The sequence below is a fragment of the Mesocricetus auratus genome, unplaced genomic scaffold (assembly GCF_017639785.1).
Source record: "Mesocricetus auratus isolate SY011 unplaced genomic scaffold, BCM_Maur_2.0 Super-Scaffold_15014, whole genome shotgun sequence".
Lineage (NCBI taxonomy): Eukaryota > Metazoa > Chordata > Mammalia > Rodentia > Cricetidae > Mesocricetus > Mesocricetus auratus.
The window spans coordinates 17537996-17558442 of NW_024429186.1; the positions used below are offsets into that span (position 1 = coordinate 17537996).

The 20447-nt window shown below is 40.0% G+C and overlaps 1 protein-coding gene across 1 annotated transcript in view; it reads right to left on the bottom strand.

The window, feature by feature from the left end:
• Positions 1 to 1244: 1244 nt before the first annotated feature.
• The window catches only part of LOC101840898 (cation channel sperm-associated protein subunit beta), a 177062-nt gene continuing 157859 nt past the window's right edge, over positions 1245 to 20447 (bottom strand). The window contains exons 20-27 of the mRNA XM_040742620.1: positions 18659 to 18798; positions 17136 to 17333; positions 15845 to 15955; positions 11804 to 11914; positions 5364 to 5499; positions 2886 to 2986; positions 2254 to 2328; positions 1245 to 1982 (exon numbers count right to left, since the gene is read on the bottom strand). Coding sequence (XP_040598554.1) covers positions 1791 to 1982; positions 2254 to 2328; positions 2886 to 2986; positions 5364 to 5499; positions 11804 to 11914; positions 15845 to 15955; positions 17136 to 17333; positions 18659 to 18798 — 1064 coding nt within the window. The 3' untranslated portion in view covers positions 1245 to 1790. The remainder of the gene's footprint in view (positions 1983 to 2253; positions 2329 to 2885; positions 2987 to 5363; positions 5500 to 11803; positions 11915 to 15844; positions 15956 to 17135; positions 17334 to 18658; positions 18799 to 20447) is intronic.

A 20447-nucleotide genomic window follows, 5' to 3' on the forward strand; every position in this document is an offset into this window, starting at 1 on the left:
TGATGGTTTGGATTATGTTGTGAAGGTCACTCACAGGACTGTATTTGATAATTGGCCTCCAGCGGCTGGTATTGTTTTGGAAGCAGTGGAAATGTTTGCACTCAGGGTTCTGATAGTGGACAAGGTATTAGGTTATAGATAAATGACACTTCTGGTTAACTTTCTGTTACATGTCTGTTGATATGACCAGCTGATTTTTTCTCCAAAAAACATGGATAGAAGCGAATTTCACTACCATGTTTTCCCTAACTTGCTAGAGTACAGTAGGGAGCTCTGAGCCCTGGGAAATTCTTATTCTCTTTACTTGCTTATGGCAGGTATCTGGTCACAGGGATGAGAAAACAGCTGAGATGAGAGCTGAGGGATGCATGGAACAGAGAAGCATCAGATGGTTGTGAGTTACTGTGGGTGCTGAAACTCAAGCCACACTCTCTGCAAGAGCAGCAAGTGCTCTAAGCCACCAAACCATCCCTCCAGCCCCAAGAGTGCCTTAAGCTTTTCTGTTTAGTGAGTGCCCATGACACTTGGGGCTCTGAGATCTCTTCTCATTCATGAGAATCTTATTTTGTTTAGTAAGAGGTGATTGTAAAACAAGGAAATGCCTCTGTTCTTAAACTTTACAGTCCCTGAAGGGCTGGCCATTTTTGAGTAGTCCACTCTGTCCCTCCTCCATGCCCAAATAAACCCATAGCACTGTCCTCCCTCACAAACCTCCTCCAGGTATGCCAGGTCTGATACCTGGGGTTAAAGGCGTGCACCACCAATGCCTGGCCCCCTCTTATTTTTTAAACACTTTTTTATTATATATTTAAATTAGAAACAAGCTTGCTTCCCATGTCACTCCCAGCTCCCTCTCCCTCCCCTCCACTCCCGCTTCCCCTACCAGCCCCCACAATCCCCCCCACCCAATCCCCACTCCATTCTGCAGGAAGGGTAAGGCCCTCAATGGGGGATCTGTAGAGTCTGTCATTTTATTTCAGGGAGGGTCCAGGCCCTCCCACAAGTGTCCAGATTGAAAGCGCATCCCTCATTGTAGGATGGGTGCCCAAAGTCCATTTGTGTGCCAGGGATAAATACTGATCTACTATCTAAAGCCTCATAGATTTCCTAGGTCTCTTCACTGACACCCACATTCAGGGGGCCTGGATCAGTCCCATTCTGGCCTCTCAGTCATCAGGCTGGGGTCCAAGATCTTCCTCTTGTTCAGGTCAGCAGTTTCTCTGGGTTTCACCAGTCCAGTCTTGAGCCCTTTGCTCATCATTCCTCCCTCTCTGTCACTGACCTTCCCCTCTTATTAGGGACCACAAACCAGTTTGGTCTTCTGTAAGAAACCTAGATGACTTCTTTTTTTTTAATTTCCTACAAGGTTCTGAAAACATTTTCACTGGTTAGTCTCTCCTTGCCTGACTCCCATGGTGTAATGGCGCCCTCTTTGTAGCACTATTCTATCTAGGACTTATCCCTACCAGATGGACTCTAGATCACAAGAGCTGAATAATGCAGAAAATCCATTACACAGAGAATTGGTTATCATTTTATATTTTCCAAAAGAGTCTAAAAAACAGAAAACACAAAACCTATGTAAGTGCTAAAATAATTTTCTATGAATTAAAATAAGATAATGGAATATGGAATCATTGAACTACAACTAGAATTATAATAGAATAATAATCCTATAGCAATGTACCTAATATGTATTTCAAAAATGTAAATGTATTGTGTGGATATGTTTAATGAACTAGGAAATACAGATAATTGAAGATTATCTTTGTTCATTATCCAGATTTCACTTATGAGTTGATACTCAAATTCGATGAGTGTGCTGTATTTCTTCTGACATATCTCCGGAATGCTCTCAATGGGTGGATATTGCGCAGTTGGAATACAAATGCTACAAAAATTAATCCCCCTAGCACTACAGATGTTGCAACAGCAATTAGCATATGTCCTGGAAAAGGCAATGGTACTTCATCGACATAAATCTGAAAAGAAAAAGTAAAGTGGTTACGTTTTCTGGATGTGGTAATGCAAAACACTGGGCATTGTATGATCCCCACAATTAACCACACAGAAAATTTTTGTGGACACTCAGCATCCTCTACCACCACACTCTCATTCTCCGCCACACCCTGTCCAAGCCTTATCCTGCACACAGATTCTGCTCAGGTTTTTATCTTCATCCAACTTGGATTGGCATTGTTGTGTCATTTTCTCAGCCATCATTTCACTTCATATTTTATGCATTTACTATACCTGAAATTCTTCATGTAAGTCACAAAAGCTGACCCCAGAAACCACAGACACCTTGAAGTGAAACAACTCAGAGCCCTGTGGAACAAACACAGATGGTCATTATCAATGTGTGTGTTCCTTCAAACAGAAATATCTGTGGGAGCCACTTTCCTAGATGTCATTTATAAGGAGTTCCAAGGCTTTTGACATGACCATCACACATAAAATGAAGAGACAGTAAAGCAGGAACTCAATGATGAAGTTTTATTTCAGAATGAAACTGAAACAAAACAGTTTGGCTGTCATGAACACTTTGATTTAGCCTTCACATCTGTGGTTTTAACATGTCTCTGCATTTTCACATTTACCTTGCTTTATATATCCCTGTGATCCCTAACTTTTGGAAACAACGGCTCTACTTCCCTTTAGCCAGTTGATCTGGCCTATGTCTTAGAAAATAGTAAATTAATGTTCTGTTCAACATTCAGATTCCGTTAGAAAAAGGACAACCAGAGGGTAAAGAAAAAAGAAACTATACTTCAAAGCTGCTAAATCCCCACCATTCACCAACGTCTGAACTTTAAATCTTACTTTAGCATGAACAACTTCCCTCTGAACTGTACATGGTAAAAATGAGAATGCTGTCAACTCACCCTTATACTTAGGTTGAGACCAAAAGGATTATACACCGGAGTCTTTAGCCTTGGATCTAAGTAATCCTTCATTTTCTTAACATTTTCTGGCATATTGTGTTCTGAAATATACAGAATACATTTACAGCACACTTACATTTTCATATTTTGCCTAAAAGTTGTTGCATGCAATAAGGTACAATGGAAGAGTCTATTGTATGATGCTATTAAGGTAACTCATGCTCTTAGTTTTGTTTGGCTTTGTAAGTACCTTTAGAGTTCAGTTTTAGTAAAGATACTTTAATACAGGTTTAAGTAGAAAGAGAAAAAGAGACACAAAAAAGAAGAATGCAAAATATATACCCGAGAGCACAGGAATGGACATCTCAGAGTTACAGAAAATAAGCCATGCCCAAGTGTGCGTATGGGATCAAGGGAGAATTGCCTGTTTCTATGAAGTATCTGGTACTTAGAAGATGGAGAGATGGTTGAATGGTTAAGAGCGTTGGCTGCTGTTGTAGAGGACCTGCATTTGAGCCCCAGCATCCAAACAGCAACTCCCAATCATCTGTAACTCCAGTTCTAGAGACCTGATGGCCTCCTCTACCCTCTGAGGGTACCAGGCATGCAAGTGATGCACAGACGTGTAGGAAAAACACCCATATTCATAGAAAATAATTTAAAAATTCTGATACTAGAGATTGAACCCTAGGTCCTCGTTCACACTAGACAACATGCTGTCACCAAACTATGTCTTCACTGCTCTTCAGGGGGGAATTAAACTAACTTCCTCACACTGCTCCAATGCCCTCCTCTAGAAAGGAGAGAGCATCTGACCACCTTGCTGCAGCTTCAGTTCTTTGCAGCCTGACTCATCAGAAACCCATCCTGACAGTTCAGGGTTTGCATTTTTCTTAGTGGTAGGCAAATGATTTTCCTAAGACGGCAGTAGAGTTGCAAAATAGGATCACTTAAGGCTTCTCCGGGGAGCTCAAGAAAACAAGTCCGACTATCTGCTTAGCTAATTTCCATTGGGAATATGCTCACCATGGCCAACTTAAGAGTCTAAAAATCAGCTTGTAAGATGCTTCCATTTTTAAAAGTCAATTCTCTAAACATGGTAAGAGCCACCAGGATACCACAGAAACTGTGAATATTTATCAGTGAGCATGGGGACTTTACTTTCTTTCCTGGAGTTTTCACTTCAAGAAGGCATTAAATTTAGCAGAGCAACGTTTCTGGAGATAAAGGAGAAAGAGTGAATGGTGCCTGAAAGAGGGGAGGTTGTGAGGAGGGACTGGGAGAAGAGGAGGAAGAGTGTGGAAACTGTATGAGCTGGGAAAAAGAAAAAACCTTAAATAGGAAAAGAATTAAAAATTAAATTTGTCAGAGTAAGACTCACTGATGACCAATTGTCTGCAAACTTAGTGATACAGTGATGGCTAATAAAAGTTTCAATTTAATTCATCTTCCTACTTCACCAGACCTATCTGCCATCTTCCTGACTTATTGTGGGGCAACAATGGGGATTGAACCCAAGGTTTCAAACATTGTAGGCACTGAGCTACAACCCCAACCTTTATATATGTGTCTGTTTTTGTGCCTGTCTGTCTGTCTGTCTATCTATTACCTGCAAATATTTACACATAAATAAGCGCAAAATATGCAACTAAAAGTATCTTTGAGGTAAAACCGAACTTACATAAATTTCCTTTTATATTGTAAAATATGTGTCTCTTTTCAGCTCTTTTACCACAAAATCCCCACTCTCTTTCTTTTCATCCTTCCTTCTTTTTGAGACAGTGTCTCATGTTGACCAGGCTGATCCCATCTTACTGAACCTGGCCTTGAACTGTTGCCTGTACCTACCAAGTGCTGGGATTACAACTGTATACTACCACATTAAACTAAAAAGAAATCTTCACAAAACTTCACTTACACAACTAGAAACAGATCCTACAGAATATCTGGCAACACCTAGAACATTCAGGTAACTGTGTCATGGTGATTAATAAAGATACTCAACTGGTACATAGCATAAACTTAACCATTGTTGCTACTAATCTACAACATGACTTTCAGATTCATTTTGTGCTACAGATCATTTAAAGATTTATCTGTAATTATGTTTGTATGTGGGTATGAACAGGTCCTGCAGATACAGGCATAGGGCACCCTGCAGCTGGAGTCACAGTTATGTGAGCTGCTTGACATGGATCATCTGCAAGAGCAGTGCACCCTTCTAACCACTGACCAGTCTCTCCAGCCCTGCAGTTCAAATAACAAATCTGGCCTTAGACCATTGAATCCAGGTTACTGGAAGTGACAAGAACTTAAAAGCAGATGACAGAGGTAAATGTAAACATGCCAATGATTTAAATCCTTTTCTTAAAAAACCTCTGTCTTTTATTCATGTTAACAGGCTTTGCACTCCACTCATTATAAGACAATAATATTATAATGACTTGTACGATAAGCATAGAAGACAGAAAGCCATACTTAGTTGCCAGTTTTGCCTCCTATTCACTTCAGTCATGGTCACCAAATATGGAGGTTTTACGGATAATTTTTCTTTTTCATCGATAATTTCCAAAACAACTGGGTATTGTGTGACTGGAAACTTGAAACGATGAACCTAAAATACAAATGCCATGAATGCACATAATCTGTAAAATTCAGTACCATCATCCCTGGTCAAGAAATGACGTTTTCACAGATCCTTTGCTATTCTTAGGGTCTCTGCCCTTCAAAAGACATGAAAACAGTCTACCACAAGAAAATCCATGCAAATTCCAAGACAGAAGACATGGTAATGAGATTCATAACTTTTAGAAGTAATGTTTAAGCTTAGCATACAAAGTGATAGGTGTGATTGTGATTTTACATATATAAATGAATATGTATAATTGAATTTCCTTCTGTAACTGTCATTATACTTTAGGGTTTTTTGTTTGTTTGTTTTTGCTCTCCTCTTTCAAGTCCCCTTATCCCTAGATAGACCTTCCTTCTGCTTTTATGTCTCTTGAATTCCCTTATCTGTCCACCCCATTCAAGATCTCTCCCTCCTCCTGGGTGGCTACTTTTCTACTTTCTACTCCCCCAATGTAAATTTGAGTGTAGAATCTTTGTATGAGGAAAAACCTAGTGCTTCTCTTCTAAGCCTGACTTATTTCACCTAACATAATGATCTCCAGTCCTTTCCATCTTCCTGAAAATGTGTCCTGATTTCATGTTTCCTTATGGCTGAAAAGTGCACTTGTACAACATATTATTTATCCATGTATTGATGGATGTTTAGAATGGTTTCATTTCTTAGTTATTGTGAGTACTGCAGTAGTAAACATGTATGTGCATACATCTCTGATGGTGTAGTGACTAAGTTCTCTGAGTGTGTATCCAGCAGTGGCACAGCTGGGTCACATGGTACTCTTACAAATTATATTAACTAAATTAGTTTATGATAATGATGATGATGATGATGATGATGATGATGATTACTAACCATGTGCGCAAGTGCCCAAGTGCTCATGTGTCACAAAGTGCATGAGGAGGACAGAGGACAACTTGGAGACATAAAATCTTTCTTTCTACCTTGTAGATCCCAGAAACTGAACTCTGATTGTCAGACTTGGTGAGAAACACAACAGATGGCTCTATCCCCTGAGCTATCTCATCAATACTGATTTTAATATAAATTGAGGTCAGAGATTATGATCTTTCCATCTCTGTTCTTCTTACTTAAGATGCCTTGGCTATTTGAGAGTATTCAAGCTATCTGTGGACTTTTTGTATTGTTTTCCTATGTCTGTAAAAATGTTATTGGAATTCTGATGGAGACTGCATTGACTTTGTAGATTGCTTTGGGTGACACAGCCATTTCACAACACTAATTGTGTCAGTTCATGACCATGGGAGGCATTTCCATCTTCTAGTGTTTTCTTCCGTTTCATTCTTCATCTTCTTCAAAGTTTTAATTAACAGGCCTTTTACCTCTTTGGTTACGTTTCTTTCCTTCCTCCCTCCCTCCCTCCCCCTATCAATCTGTCTTCAGATATTATAAATATGATTTTTTCCTTATAAAGTTTATTATTGGTATATAGAAAAATAATGAGGCCAACAGGGACTACATAGGAAATGCCAGGCCAGCTAGAACTGCATGGTGAAAACTTATCTCAAAACAAAACAAAACATCTTTGTGTGTTCAAATGTATATGTGTTTGTATATTTGTGTACTTGTTTGCAGGGGTCCATGTGTGTGGATGGCAGGAGTCAATGTCCAACATTATCCACAAACACCGTCCATATTATTATTTTTTTTTTTTGGTTTTTCGAGACAGGGTTTCTCTGTATTGTTTTGGAGGCTGTCAGTCCGCCTGCCTCTGCCTCCCGAGTGCTGGGATTAAAGGTGTGCACCACCAACACCCGGCTCCATATTATTTTTTGAGGAAGGGTCTCTCATTGAACCTGAACTTCAGTGATTTGACTAGACTAGTTGGGATCCTATATCTGTCTTGCCATGTGACTGCCATGATACTTAGGTTTTTTTAATGTGGGTGCTGAGGATTTTACTCAGTTTCTAGTCCTTGCAAGGAAAATATTTTATTTACTTAGCCACCTCCTAGATCATCGTCCATTATATTTATTTATTTGAGACAGGGGCTCACTATGTAGTTCTAGATGGCCTGGAACTTGTTACATAGACAGCATTGTCCTCAGGTTCCCAGAAATATTCCTGACTCTACTTCCCAAGTACAGAAATTAAAGGTGTGTACCAAGAAACCCAAGGCTATGTACATGCTAGACAGGCACTATACCATGAGCTAAGCCTCAGTCTTCCTCCCCCCTCTTCAAAGATAAAGTCTTATATAAACAAGGCTAGCCTTGAACCCCTGATCCTCCTATGCCCACCTCCCTTAAGCTGTGTGTATGGGCATCAGTCACCAATGATTGGATTTGATCAGCAGTCACTTGAGAATTCAATTCCCAGTAACACTTTTAGATGAGATGTCTGTCTCCTCTCTCCCTCCTTTTCTCCCTCCATCTCTCCCTCCCTCCCTCTCTCCCTCCGTCCCTCCCTAAGTCTCTCCCTCCCTCCCTCTCTCCCTTCCTCCATCCTTGCTGAGAAGTCATAGCTGGCCCTGCTTGTGACTTGGCTTCTTTTCATTATGTCACTCATCTTTTTTCTTAGTACTTTCCAGGTGTGCTTTGTGAATTTTCAGAATTTTTCTCCATTTTCTCTTTGGAAATGGTGTCTAGTGTTTCTCTTGGTGACTCTTCTCCTTAACCAGGCCACACAGACATCTCTTCTATTCTGTCATCTCATCTAGAAATTACCCAAACAACTTTTGTCGAGGGGGAGATCTTTTAAGATAGGGCCTTGCAACAAAGTCTAGGCTGGTCAGTAGCTCACTTGGTAGCCCATTCAGGCCTTAAACTCCTATCAATTCCCTGTCTCAGCTTCCCAGGTGTTGGGGCTGCAAGTGTTTTTACCATGTACGTTGAAATTCATAACTTCCTGTTTTCCTTTTTCACGGTGATTGCTATGAAGAAATTTGACCTATTTTGGCTAAATCATATCCTATGTGGCACTCAATCAACTTCCCTTGCCAGTCTCCCTTACACATTACCCAATGTCTCTGCTTGTCACACTCACACACACAGTAGGTACCTCAGGCTTAGGATTCAGCATTCAAGCCCCACAGCCTTGATTGGGGAGCGGAGCATGGTCCTGCCTCAACTTGATGTGCCATGCTTTGTTGACACCCATGGGAGGCCTGCCCCTTTCTGAATGCAGACTGAGGAGGAGTAGATGGGGAAGGAATTAATGGGAGGTGGGGGAGGGGAATGGGAGGAGAGGAAAAAGGGTCAACTGTAGTCAGTATGTAAAATGAGTGAGAAAAATGTCAATTAAATAAAAAATTTATGCTAAAACCAAGCTGTTTTTATTACTATATAGCTCTATAGTAGAGCTTAAAGTCAGGGATGGTGATACAGGATTGTTTTTGCTAACCTCAGTTTTTTGTTTTTCCATATGACGTTGAGAATTGTTCTTTTGAGGTTTGTGAAGAATTGTGTTGGGATTTTGATGGGGATTGCATTTAATCTGTATATTACTTTTGGTAAGATTGCCATTTTTACTATGCTGATCCTATCTATCCAAGAGCATGGGAGAGCTTTCCATTTTCTGATACCTTTTTCAATTTCTATCTTCAAAGTCTTAAAGTTCTTGTTATACAGGTATCTCAGTTGTTTTGTTAGAGTTACCCCAAGATATTTTATGTCATTTGTGGCTATTGCAAAGGGTGATGTTTCTCTGATTTACTTCTCAGCATTATTCATACTAGCCAGAAACTTGAAGCAACTTAGATGCCCCTCAACTAAAGAATGGATAAAGAAAATATCATACATTTACTCAATGGAGTATTACTCAGTTGTACAAAGATAATGACATCATGAAATTTGCAGGCAAATGGATGGAACTAGAAAAAAGGTAACCCCAGACCCAGATGACAAACATGATATGTACTCACTCATAAGTGGATATTAGAGGTAAAGCAAAGGATAAGCAGGCTACAATCCTCAGCCCCAGAGAAGCTAGGTAAAAAGGAGGGCCTTAAGAGGGACACACAATTTGTCCTCCCCCTTGAACTCCTTTTGTTGTCTTATTGCTCTAGCTAGAATTTCAAGTACAATACTGAAAATGTATGGGGAGAAGGGACAGCCTTATCTTGTTCCTGATCTTAGAGGAATTGCCTTGAGTTTGTCTCCATTTAGTTTGATGCTGGCTATTGATTTGCTGTATATTGCCTTTATTATGTTTACGTATGTTCCTGTTATCCCTGATCTCTCCAAGACCTTTATCATGAAGGGGTGTTGGATTTTGTCAAAGGCTTTTTTTTTTGGTATCTAGTGAGATGATCGTGTGGTTTTCTTTTTTCAGTTTGTTTATATGGTGGATTACATTGACAGATTTTCATATGTTGAACTATCCCTGCATCTCTGGGATGAAGCCTACTTGATCATGGTGGATGATTTTTCTGACATGCTTTTGGATTCGATTTGCCAGTAATTTATTAAGAATTCTTTGCATCAATGTTCATGAGGGCAAAGATTTTCCAATCAAATGTACCTTAGAAACAAGCTGGTGTAACTATCCTAATATATAACTAATTAGACTTCAAACTAAAATTAGTCAAAAGAGATGAAGAAGAACATTTCATATTTATCACAGAAAAATACATCAGGATGTAGTCTCAATTCTGAACATCTATTCCCCAAATACAAAGGCACCCACATTCGTGAAAGAAGCATTACTAAAACTCAAATCACACATAAAATCCCACACACTTATAATGGGAGACATCCTACTCTCACAACTGGACAGAACTACCAGGTAGAAACATAGCAAAGAAACAAAGGAACTAACAGAAGTTATGACTCAACTGGGTTTAACAGACATCTATTGAACATTCCATCCAAACACAAAAGAATATACCTTCTTAGCACCACACGGAACCTTCTCTAAAATTGACCATCTAATAGACAATAAAGAAAACCCCACACATACAAAAAAAAATGGAATAACACCCTGTATCTTATCAGTCCACTATGCTTTAAAGTTAGAATTCAACAACAACACAAATTGCAGAAAGCATTCAAGCTCATGGAAATTGAACAATGCAACAATTGAACAATTGCATCACTCCTCAGTCAAGGAAGAAATAAAGAAAGAAATTAAAGACTTCCTAGAATTCAATGAGAATGAAGGCACAATATACCCAAACTTATAAGACACTTTGAAAGAAGCACTAAGAGGAAAGTTCATAGCACTAAGTGCCCACATGAAGAAACTGGAGAATAGTCACACTAGATAATTAACAGCACAGCTGAAAGCTCTAGAACAAAAAGAAGCAAACTCACCCAGAAGTAGAAACCAGGAAATAATCATTGTGCTGTCTTTTTTTCATATTTACTCATGTATGATGTTGGTTCATGTGGGCATGAATATTTGTGTGTATGCAGGGGTGTGCAGGATTATGTGCACTTTGAATATTTCCCTTGACCACTCTCCACTTTATTTACTGAGGTGGGTCTTGCTGACCCCAGAGATCACAAGTTTGGCTCATCTAGCTAGCCACCTAGCCTGGAGATCACCTGCTTCTTCACAGGTGGGCCAAAAAACTCCTGCAGTTTCATCTGGGTGCCTTGGATATAAAGTGTGGCCTCCATTCGTGTATAGGAAGCACGTTTTCCTCTGAGTTAGCCACCCAGACCTCTTATATTAACTTTATTTGTGACTACTGCTAGACTGAACACTGAATTACAGACTTTAACTTTTATTTCCAAGAACATGGGCATACTAGCTGCAGATCTTTGTAATGAATCAGATGACCATTACATGGTATTGTGCTTCATCAGTTACAGATTGTTTTCACATACACGTGTGTCTACACATATGTCTTTACATGCGTTGCATGGAATGGAGAGATCAGAGCAAGTGTTTCTGTTTTACTCAGGGTTAAGTCTACTTAACTCCTCTAGGTACAAAAGTTAGATCCTTTTAGCTGTGTCATATTTAGTTCTGTGTCATAATAGACATTATTTCCCCATGTGAGATTCAATTATTATTATCATTTAAATATTTTTTATGTATACGGGACTTTTGCCTTTTTGGTTGTTTCCAAGCCGTGTCCATACAGTGCTAGTGGAAGCCAGAAGAGGGCTTTAGACCCTTTAGGACTGGAGTTATTACAGAAGGCTGTGAGCTGCCTGTGAGTGCTGGAAACTGAACCTGGGTCCTCAGCAGAAGGAACAAGTGCTGTTATCCTCAGCCATGCCTCTAGACCCCATGTCTGAGTTTTCGGGTTTAACTAAAAGGTGCCTTTCCAGTCGTGGGAATAGGAACCACTCTATCATCGGGTAGTTACAAACTGTCTTACCTTTTCTTTACAATCTGAGAAGGCAACAGCATGGGAAAACTTTTGATGTTCTGTGCAGTTGCACATTTCCCGATTCCTAGCACTGGCACATTGTTTGTATTTGCCTGCTTCCTGTAGACAGAAATAGCATAGGTTGACTTATTTTCATAATTTGGGGCTTTTCAAATTAAGTGTTTGGGAAATATTTATTATCTGAATAATAAAATTCCAAGAAGTGAGAAGAAGAAAAATCTGTTAATGATAAAATAAGAGGCACTGAGGCTGTAGATTTGCATATAGTGCTTGCCAAGGAGATGAGATTATGGATGTTGTAATGCAACAGTATCTGATGTAATGGAACAGCATCCTTTCTGGTTACACATATACACTCAGAAACACTGCACAAAAAGACACAGCTTCCTTTCTGTGACTTTTCCTTTCATAGTGAGTTTCTCTGAGTAGCATGAAAGCCGATAAAGATCCCATGTATCATGCATGTGCAAGACTGTATCTTACAGAATGCAGACCAGTGTCTGATAACACCAAAGTGCTGACATGTACAACTGTCACATCCCCCAAATCCAGCATTAAAAGCTTCTTCAGGGGTAGCTGTGGTGACACATGTCAGAAGACTCAGCCCTTTGAATCAACTTTTTGATCAGGAATTCCAAGTCAGCCTGGACTGCATAGCAAGTTTGAGCCTGCCTAGACTATACAGCAAGACCTTGCTCAACAATACAAAACAAAATAAACAAAGGGTCAAACCTAACTCATAGTTACTTGGCAGGAATTGGATATATTTCCCATTTTACACACAGGGAAATCATGGTGTGGGAAACTCCAGGAAAGTAAAGATATACATGCAAAAGATCTTATGTCCCTAGAGGGAATGGTTATAGTAGCAAAACAGGTTTTATCTTTGGGAGAAAATGGAGTTGGAGAACTCAGTATCTTAGCGGCTCACTGCTTGGAGCAGAATTTCTTGCCTTTGAATCCATGATTCAGCAAGAAATGTGTTATGTGGTAATATATTATTTATGATTTTTTAACGCTTTCCTGAAGATCAGAAAAGCAAAGCAGGTGGTTACTAGCTCTTACTCTACCTCAGACTGAAAGCTGATCCTGCCTCTACTCTGCATGGCTGGAAAATCCTGACACTTCAGGGTCTCCCTATCCTCAATGTGGCTAGAGAATGAATGCCTCTCTGAGACCCTGTTGTTGTCTTAAATACCTCTCGTGAATCGTGGGATTAAAGACATGTGATATCAAGTACTGAGATCATCTTTGTGGGAGCTGTTTCTCCTTAGGACTGGATAATTTCTTGTAGCTCAGTGTGGCTTTGAACTAACAGAGATGCGTCTACCTCTACCTCCCGAGTGGTGGGATTAAAGGAGTGCACCACCATTGTCTGACTCTTATAGCTTGTTTATTCTATAGCTTCTATAATAGCTTCTTTGCTTTCTATACCTTTTTTGTTTGATGAATATTCAGACAAGCTTTAATAAATCATAAATAATATATCACCACAGTATCAACCTCTGAATATTTTGAGCATATAAAAACATGCATACAATGTGTATTATTTGTTCAACTCTTGATTTTTGAGTGTCTCTCTATGTAACTAAAGGGGGACTCAGACTTACTGTATTACCTAGGCTGACCTCAAACTCCTGATTCTCATGACTTAGACTCATGAACTGCTGAGATTACATATGTATGCACCATCATGATATAATTCTTCTACAATTTCTGAATACTCCTTTGTCTGGTGCTCATGGGGCAACTATGGTTATAGTAGGAACAGGTCAAAACAAGCAAAACCCTTGAGTTAGTATATCCAAGGCTTTGCCTTGACAGTCAGTATCAGGAAAATAAAGGCAACCAAAAAGAAGCCAGTCTTGTCTTATGAGCTTACTTTCTTGTGGGGTTAGAAGGACACAAAAATAAAAGAAATGAGTAAAATGTATAGAATAGTAATACTTACTACATAGAAAATCGAAGGAAATAGGGAACCCAGGAAGGTGAAAGTGGGGTTATAATTCTACATGGATTGGTCATGGAAGGCCTCACTGTAAGCAGAGAATTAAGCAAAATACTGACAAAGGTGACAATAGGGTGTGACATCTGACAGAAGATGGAAGGCTGTTCTGTCCTGAGGTGAAACATATAAGAGAAACAGAAAACATGCCAACAAGGTTAGGAAGAGAAAGCTGGGGGGAGTCATGTTGAAGCATGGTGCAAAGACAGAGAAAATGACACTAATCTTTTTCTGAGTGATCCTTCACACCAGATTATTGAAACAAGTGGGCTGTGTGTGCTTAGGGCAGAACTCATGTGGCCTCGGAGTTGAACTGTTGCAGCATTCCATTCTCACCCTGAAACTGAACAATGAACCTCACAAAGCACATTAACATTTCTTTTACAAAAGGAAATTCTCTCACTTGACCAGGCTTGACACCTCATAGAGATTCATCTGCCTTTGCCTCTAGCATGCTGGGGTGCTGGCCCCAACACATCAGGCCAAAGGAAATACTTAAGGGAGATAAACCAACAAGTACATATGCTTTTTAAAAGCTTTCTTTTAAACTTGACCTAATGGTAAACTTTGCTAGTCTTTGACATGGCTGTAAGTCACATCTCTAGCAATGTAATTTTGCAGGGCACAGAATCATGCATATGACTCTTAAGGTCCCTCTCTCTGAACAACACTACCTAACAATGCTTAAGTCTAAGGTGTGCAGCAGTCCTTGACTTCACTGTCCAAACTGAGCTCTTCTTGGGTCTGATTCATCCTGGACTGCACTTCTGTGGCACAGTCAAGATTCCAGTTTCACTTAGTGAAGGTCCCTATGGGAAACTCCTCAGGCTTTGTCTCCCTGCCTCCCATTGACAAGGGTCAAGCGTGATGCCAAAGCCAAGTTTTCCCTTTGAAAGTGACGGGAAGGCGCTGAATAGTTCTCAGCAAGAGGAATGCTAAATTGAAGTAGTGCATGTTTGTGTGTGTTTGCATATGAGGCACCAGAGGTTACCCAGATATTATACCCTTTCTCCTACCCCTAATGCCTTCCTGTGATCTACCATGCTCCTTTCACCCCAGACAGGTGGCGGCCAACTCCAAAGAGCCAGACTAGGAAAAGACAAGGAAAGAGTCTACACCAGCTTCTTGCTTGCTGTCTTAGTCAGGGTTCTGTTGCTGTGAGGAGACACCATGAACAAAGGAAAACATTTCATTGAGGTGGCTGCTTACAGTTGAGAGGATCAGTCCATTAACATCATGGTAGAGATCATGACAGCATGAACGCAGACATAATGCTGGAGATGAGAATGCTACATCTTGACTCAGAGGCAACAGGAAGTTGACTGACTGTCACACTGAGTGATGCTTAAGAAAAAGACCTCTCAGACCACCTCCACACACAGTGGCACACTCTCAATAGAAGATCTGGCCCAGATTGAAGTGTGCCCTCCAGCTTCAAGGTCTGTATTAAAGGCACATGTCATCCAGCCTCCTCCAACAAGATCACACTTCCTCCAACAAGGCCATGCCTCCTAAAAGTGCTCCTCCCTACAAGCTAATTAGGGGCAAATTCCATTCAAAGTACCACAGCTGGAAAGTAGTATGAGAATAACTGAAGGGGGCCAAAGCAGTAATAGTTGAAAAAGGGACAGCAGCAGTCCTGGAGTAATCAAAATAGATGAAGTTTCCCATTAAATTCTCGTAACTGTGACCATCGACATCTAAATAAACGGTTTCCCTTGCAAATTCAAGTTAACAAGTAAGTATGTATGTTGTATTTAGTACATATGCACTGTGTGTGTATCTGTGTGTGTGTGTGTGTGTGTGTGTGTGTGTGTGTGTGTGTGTGGTGCATATGTCATGGAGTGGGTGGAGTTCAGAGAAAACTATCAGGAGTCAGTTCTTTCCTTCCACTTCCTGGGAGTCAGACTGAGGTTCCGGCTTGAAGGCAAGAGCCTTTTTCAGCTACCCCATTTCATCGGCACAGTGCTTTCTTAAACATAAAACAAACACTGCATTAGTCCACTTAGAGATAAATTATTTACCTTTGACTTGTGAAATAGATTTCTTGGTATGGGTTTGCTAGGGTCTGCATGATAAAAATTATCTGTGAGTGGAATAGAAATTCCCATAGTAGATGGAGGTCTGTAGTTTATCTGCAAGTGATTAAACAGAGAAAGAGGGCCATGTTATTATTCACCAAAGCATAACTATTTTGTTTTTCCAGACAACAGTTCCATGCAAATATTTCAGGTTTAGCTCTAGGTATTATAGTCAACTTCTCCTTTTCAGGAGCCCTACTCCTAAGCTTCTGTAGCTTCAAAGAACTTACCGTAGGATGATACAATCTGGAATCTGTAAGGAGGAGAAAATGCCTTTTGCTACTTAAAACAGCTGCCATAAAGATAGAGGCTCAGTGATGTGTTCACAACACACCTTCAAGTTTTATTATTTTTTTTCTGTCACAAAACTAAAAGTAGTATATCAGCTAATTTTTACCTTTAAAATTGTCATAAGAATCCCCAAATAAACAAAACACAACAAATTCGCTGATCAGAGACTCGGCTGGTAGTGTCTGCTACTCAAGTGTGAAGGCCTAAGTTTGGATCTCAAAACCCAAGTGTCAGTAGAACCTATAACCCCAGTGCTGGGGGTAGAGATTGGCCTATCCTTGTAGGTCATTGGCCAGTCTAGGGAAAATGATGATCTCTAGGCTCAATGAGAGTCCTTGCCTTAGAAATAAGCCAGGGAAACAATTGAGGAAGACATTCTGATGTTAACTGTTTGCCTCCGCACTACATGAGCAAGCATACCTGAAGACATACTTGCACACATGTATACTGGCAACTCTCATACAAAACAAAATTAAAAGACTCACAGATACTAACAAAACACAAGCAAAACTTATTATATTGAAATGGGATTATGTACATGAGAATCCCAGGTTTAAGTTCAACATTGTGAGGCTTTATCTGAGGGAAAAAACACAAGAAAATAAACAAACCTAAACCCACCCGAAGAGAAATAGGATCAATTAGATGCATTGTTTGAGAGAAATCATTGTAAGTCAAAATAGCTGCATGTATCAGAAAAAGGCAAGATTAGCCATCATCATATTAGACTAATGGTGACAAGAGAAGTTAGTAAGAAACACAATTATGTAAGAAGGTCTAGGAATGGGTCATCACTATCATGTTCTCAAAATGACCCATAGTTTGAAAATGATGGAAGCGCTGGAGTGCCCCATGCAGAAATGCTGACACAGAGTGGCCATGGGAGCACACTGGAGAAATCTATCACTTGTTCTCTTAAAGGTGGCATAGCTACATTTCTTACTGGCAGAGTTTTGATCATATTGAAACCCTGGCTGTCCTTGTGAACTCCAGTAATCCAGTCTTCCCGTGGTATGTGCCGGCCAGGAATGTGGTGCATAGTCCTGAGGTAGCTGCAACTGCTCTTCATGGTTGGCACCACTGTAGTAAGAGGGCACTGAGTTGACGATTCCCACACAACCAGTGCTAGTGAAGTGGAACCCTGGAAACATCAAAACACGAAGTTTAGAATCCCGAAACACCCCAAATACATTGTTTTCAATCATCCAGAGAATGAACTATGGCAGTTGTGCTTTTGATTTTGAATGAACGAATTTATTAAGCATATAGCAAGTCAGCCAAAGGAAAATAATTAACATCAAGAAGTATAGAAAAAAACAACATTAAATCAGGTATTCAAAGCCCTTAACACAGACTGAGGTAGTCTCATGTTCTGTTTGTTAGTTTTTTCTTACGTGTGTGTGTGTGTGTGTGTGTGTGTGTGTGTGTGTGTGTTACAGATCAGAGGACAACTTGCACAAGTTGATTCTTTTCTCCTGCCTCCACCTTCCAAGTGCTGGGACTATAAGTATGCATTATATGTGGGGCTGGCAGGTAACCCTGGCTTCATGCATGCCAGACAAGCACTTTACCAACTGAACCACTCTCCCGATTCCTAGCATTTTTGTCTTGAAGTTTGTGAATATTGTTTCTTTGTTTTCTAATATCCAGGGTGGGTATTGCCACCTCTGTTAACCTAATTAACAAATTTTTCCTTGTATGCTCATGGACCAATCTAATCTAGACAAGTTCATTGAGACACCTTCACCTTTCCAAGGTGATTGAAGATTATGTCAAGTTCATAGGTATAGCTGACCATTAGGAAACAAACTGAAACATGAGTAGCATTATCAAACTAAATCAGGTATAGAAATAATAATAAAATATATTAAAACCAAGCCCATACTATAAATAAAAATATAAAATGGACAAAAATAATGTGGAGTGAGGTTTAAGGTTCAAACTTTTAAGATAATATATGTAACAATAAGGAGCATGGGATGGGAAAAAGAAAAAAAAACAAGAAGGAAAAAGAAAAAAAGATGAAATGGAGGGGCATAAAAATCAAGAGAGAAATCCTGATTTACAATGAAGGGAACACAAAACATAAAATTAGAAAAACGGTTTAAAAATGTAAAATCATGAAAGCTTTTCATTTTTTTATTCTTTTAAGATCCTCTTATTATGTAGGCCAGGCGGGCCTGGAATTCACTCTAGAGACCAGGCTGGCATCAGACTCTCAGATATCTCTGCCTGTTCCTGCCTCCAGAGTGCTCAAATTAAAGGTGCGTAACACTCCTGCCCAGATCTCATATTTCTAACCTTTGCTATGACCCCCCAGTACCTCCCCCATGTTATAGTGTACCACACACGCTAAGGGTAGTTACATAGTTACATACCCTTTTGATGGAAGGATTGTTTGTTATAGCTACTATACTATATTTTCTATATCTAATAAATTGCTTCGTAATTTTAAAACCCTCTTACTTTTTGGAAAAATTTGCTAGCTATGTGAACCTTCATATGGTAGCTATCAGTGATGTCAAAATGGCCTTCTGTCTTAACTTCCAGTAACGCTGGGTTTCCAACAACCACACTGACTGGTGGGACATGAAGTATTTTTATACCTATGGAAACAGTGCCAACAGCTAACATTACATAATGAAAATTGTAAAAAAACAAAAACAAAAAAACTAAATGTTTGACAGCTTAATAAATCTTAGTAAAATTCACCCTCATAGATATTTTCCTCAGAAGATGTATTTTCCCTTCCACTCCATATTTCTCTTCCATGTTCTCAAATGGATAGCAAGGTCACAGGGGTACAATTGGTTATGTTTGGTACTAGGCATGTGTTTGTAAGTACAATTACCTACAACTATGGAGATGAGGAAGCTGATGTCCTTTAAGTGACTAATATCCCTGCAAAGTCTGTATGCTGGGTTAGAACTCGTTCTCTAAAGAGCTAGGAGAGTCATCCCTCTAGTGCTCCCTCAGAAACCTGTTGGTGAGATTTACTGGTTTGGGAAAATCTCCTCCAGAGAAATTTAAGAACCAAAGAAAACATCCCAGTGTCACTGATTCACTCTTCTTAGGTAACCTAAGGTAAACAGCAAATGTCCCATCATCTGCTTGTCTGCCTTTTAGTGAGCCTTATTTCAAGGTTTATCTCTAGTGGAAAAATGTAGGGCTAGGGTAAAGGCATTTTCCCTTTACAATACAGATGACCTGAACTCTATTCTGGGTACCCAGAGAATAGTTGCAGAGACCTTACTCCTGAAAATAGTTCTCTGAATCCCACACATGTACTGTAGTCCACATGTGCTATGATATACCCTCACAAACACAAACAAAATAGGGATTAATAAAATAAGAAAATCCAGACAGCCTACTAAGTGACTAAGTGCATGCATTAAAGGAGGCCAGGGGGTAGGGCAAGACTAAAGCAGATACTGGGGTAGTTACATCACAGGACAACTTTACTTTTTTTTTTTTACAATAGCTGATCTATAGGATTGAACATCTGCAAAACAGGCTTAGAGAATAAATTCTAGGAACAGTGAGAGAAGAGCGTGGCAGAAGAGATGAGGAAGTTGAGATGTCAGAGGAGAAAGCCGGTGCCTTCTGTAGTATCCAGCCACTCAGAGACAGAATAGATGTCTCACACTCAGGGGAGCACCAGCCACATGGGGTTGGCACCTGACTTTACAAGAGTTTCACTACATCTCTAGAGCCTGTTATTAGGAGGTAGGAAGCCCAACACCCAACACCTGTCTCAGGCCCTTTCAAACTGAAGAAAGAGTAACCGAAGCAGTTTTCTGTCAGCTTTTCCATCTACTGTCCAGAACTCCATTCCCAATCATTGTCCTAATCCTGACCTTCCTGGGAATAACAGGAGCTGTACACACAAGCAGGAGCAACCATCCCACAGGAGGTGGGTTGTCTCTTCTGGCTTGGGCAGCAGTAAGACCTCTAAAGCAACACGTAGGCCCAGACCTGAGAGTGAGCAACCAGACCACACCTTGACTGAGATTTCTGGATTATTTTTACAGCTCCAACTCATCCTCTATAGAAACCTAAATCGTGTCAGTACTCTAAAGACAGACGCAGGCCTCTATCCATTTCTCTTCTCAATGTTCCATACTGGCTGCACATCTCTCTTCTGCTTTCTCCAGTACTCATCTCTTTAGGCACAGTTGAACTTCTAGCCCTTCCTTAGCAAACCAGTATGAGTTCAAACTCCATTTCGATGTTCTAAGAAGACACCAACTCTTTC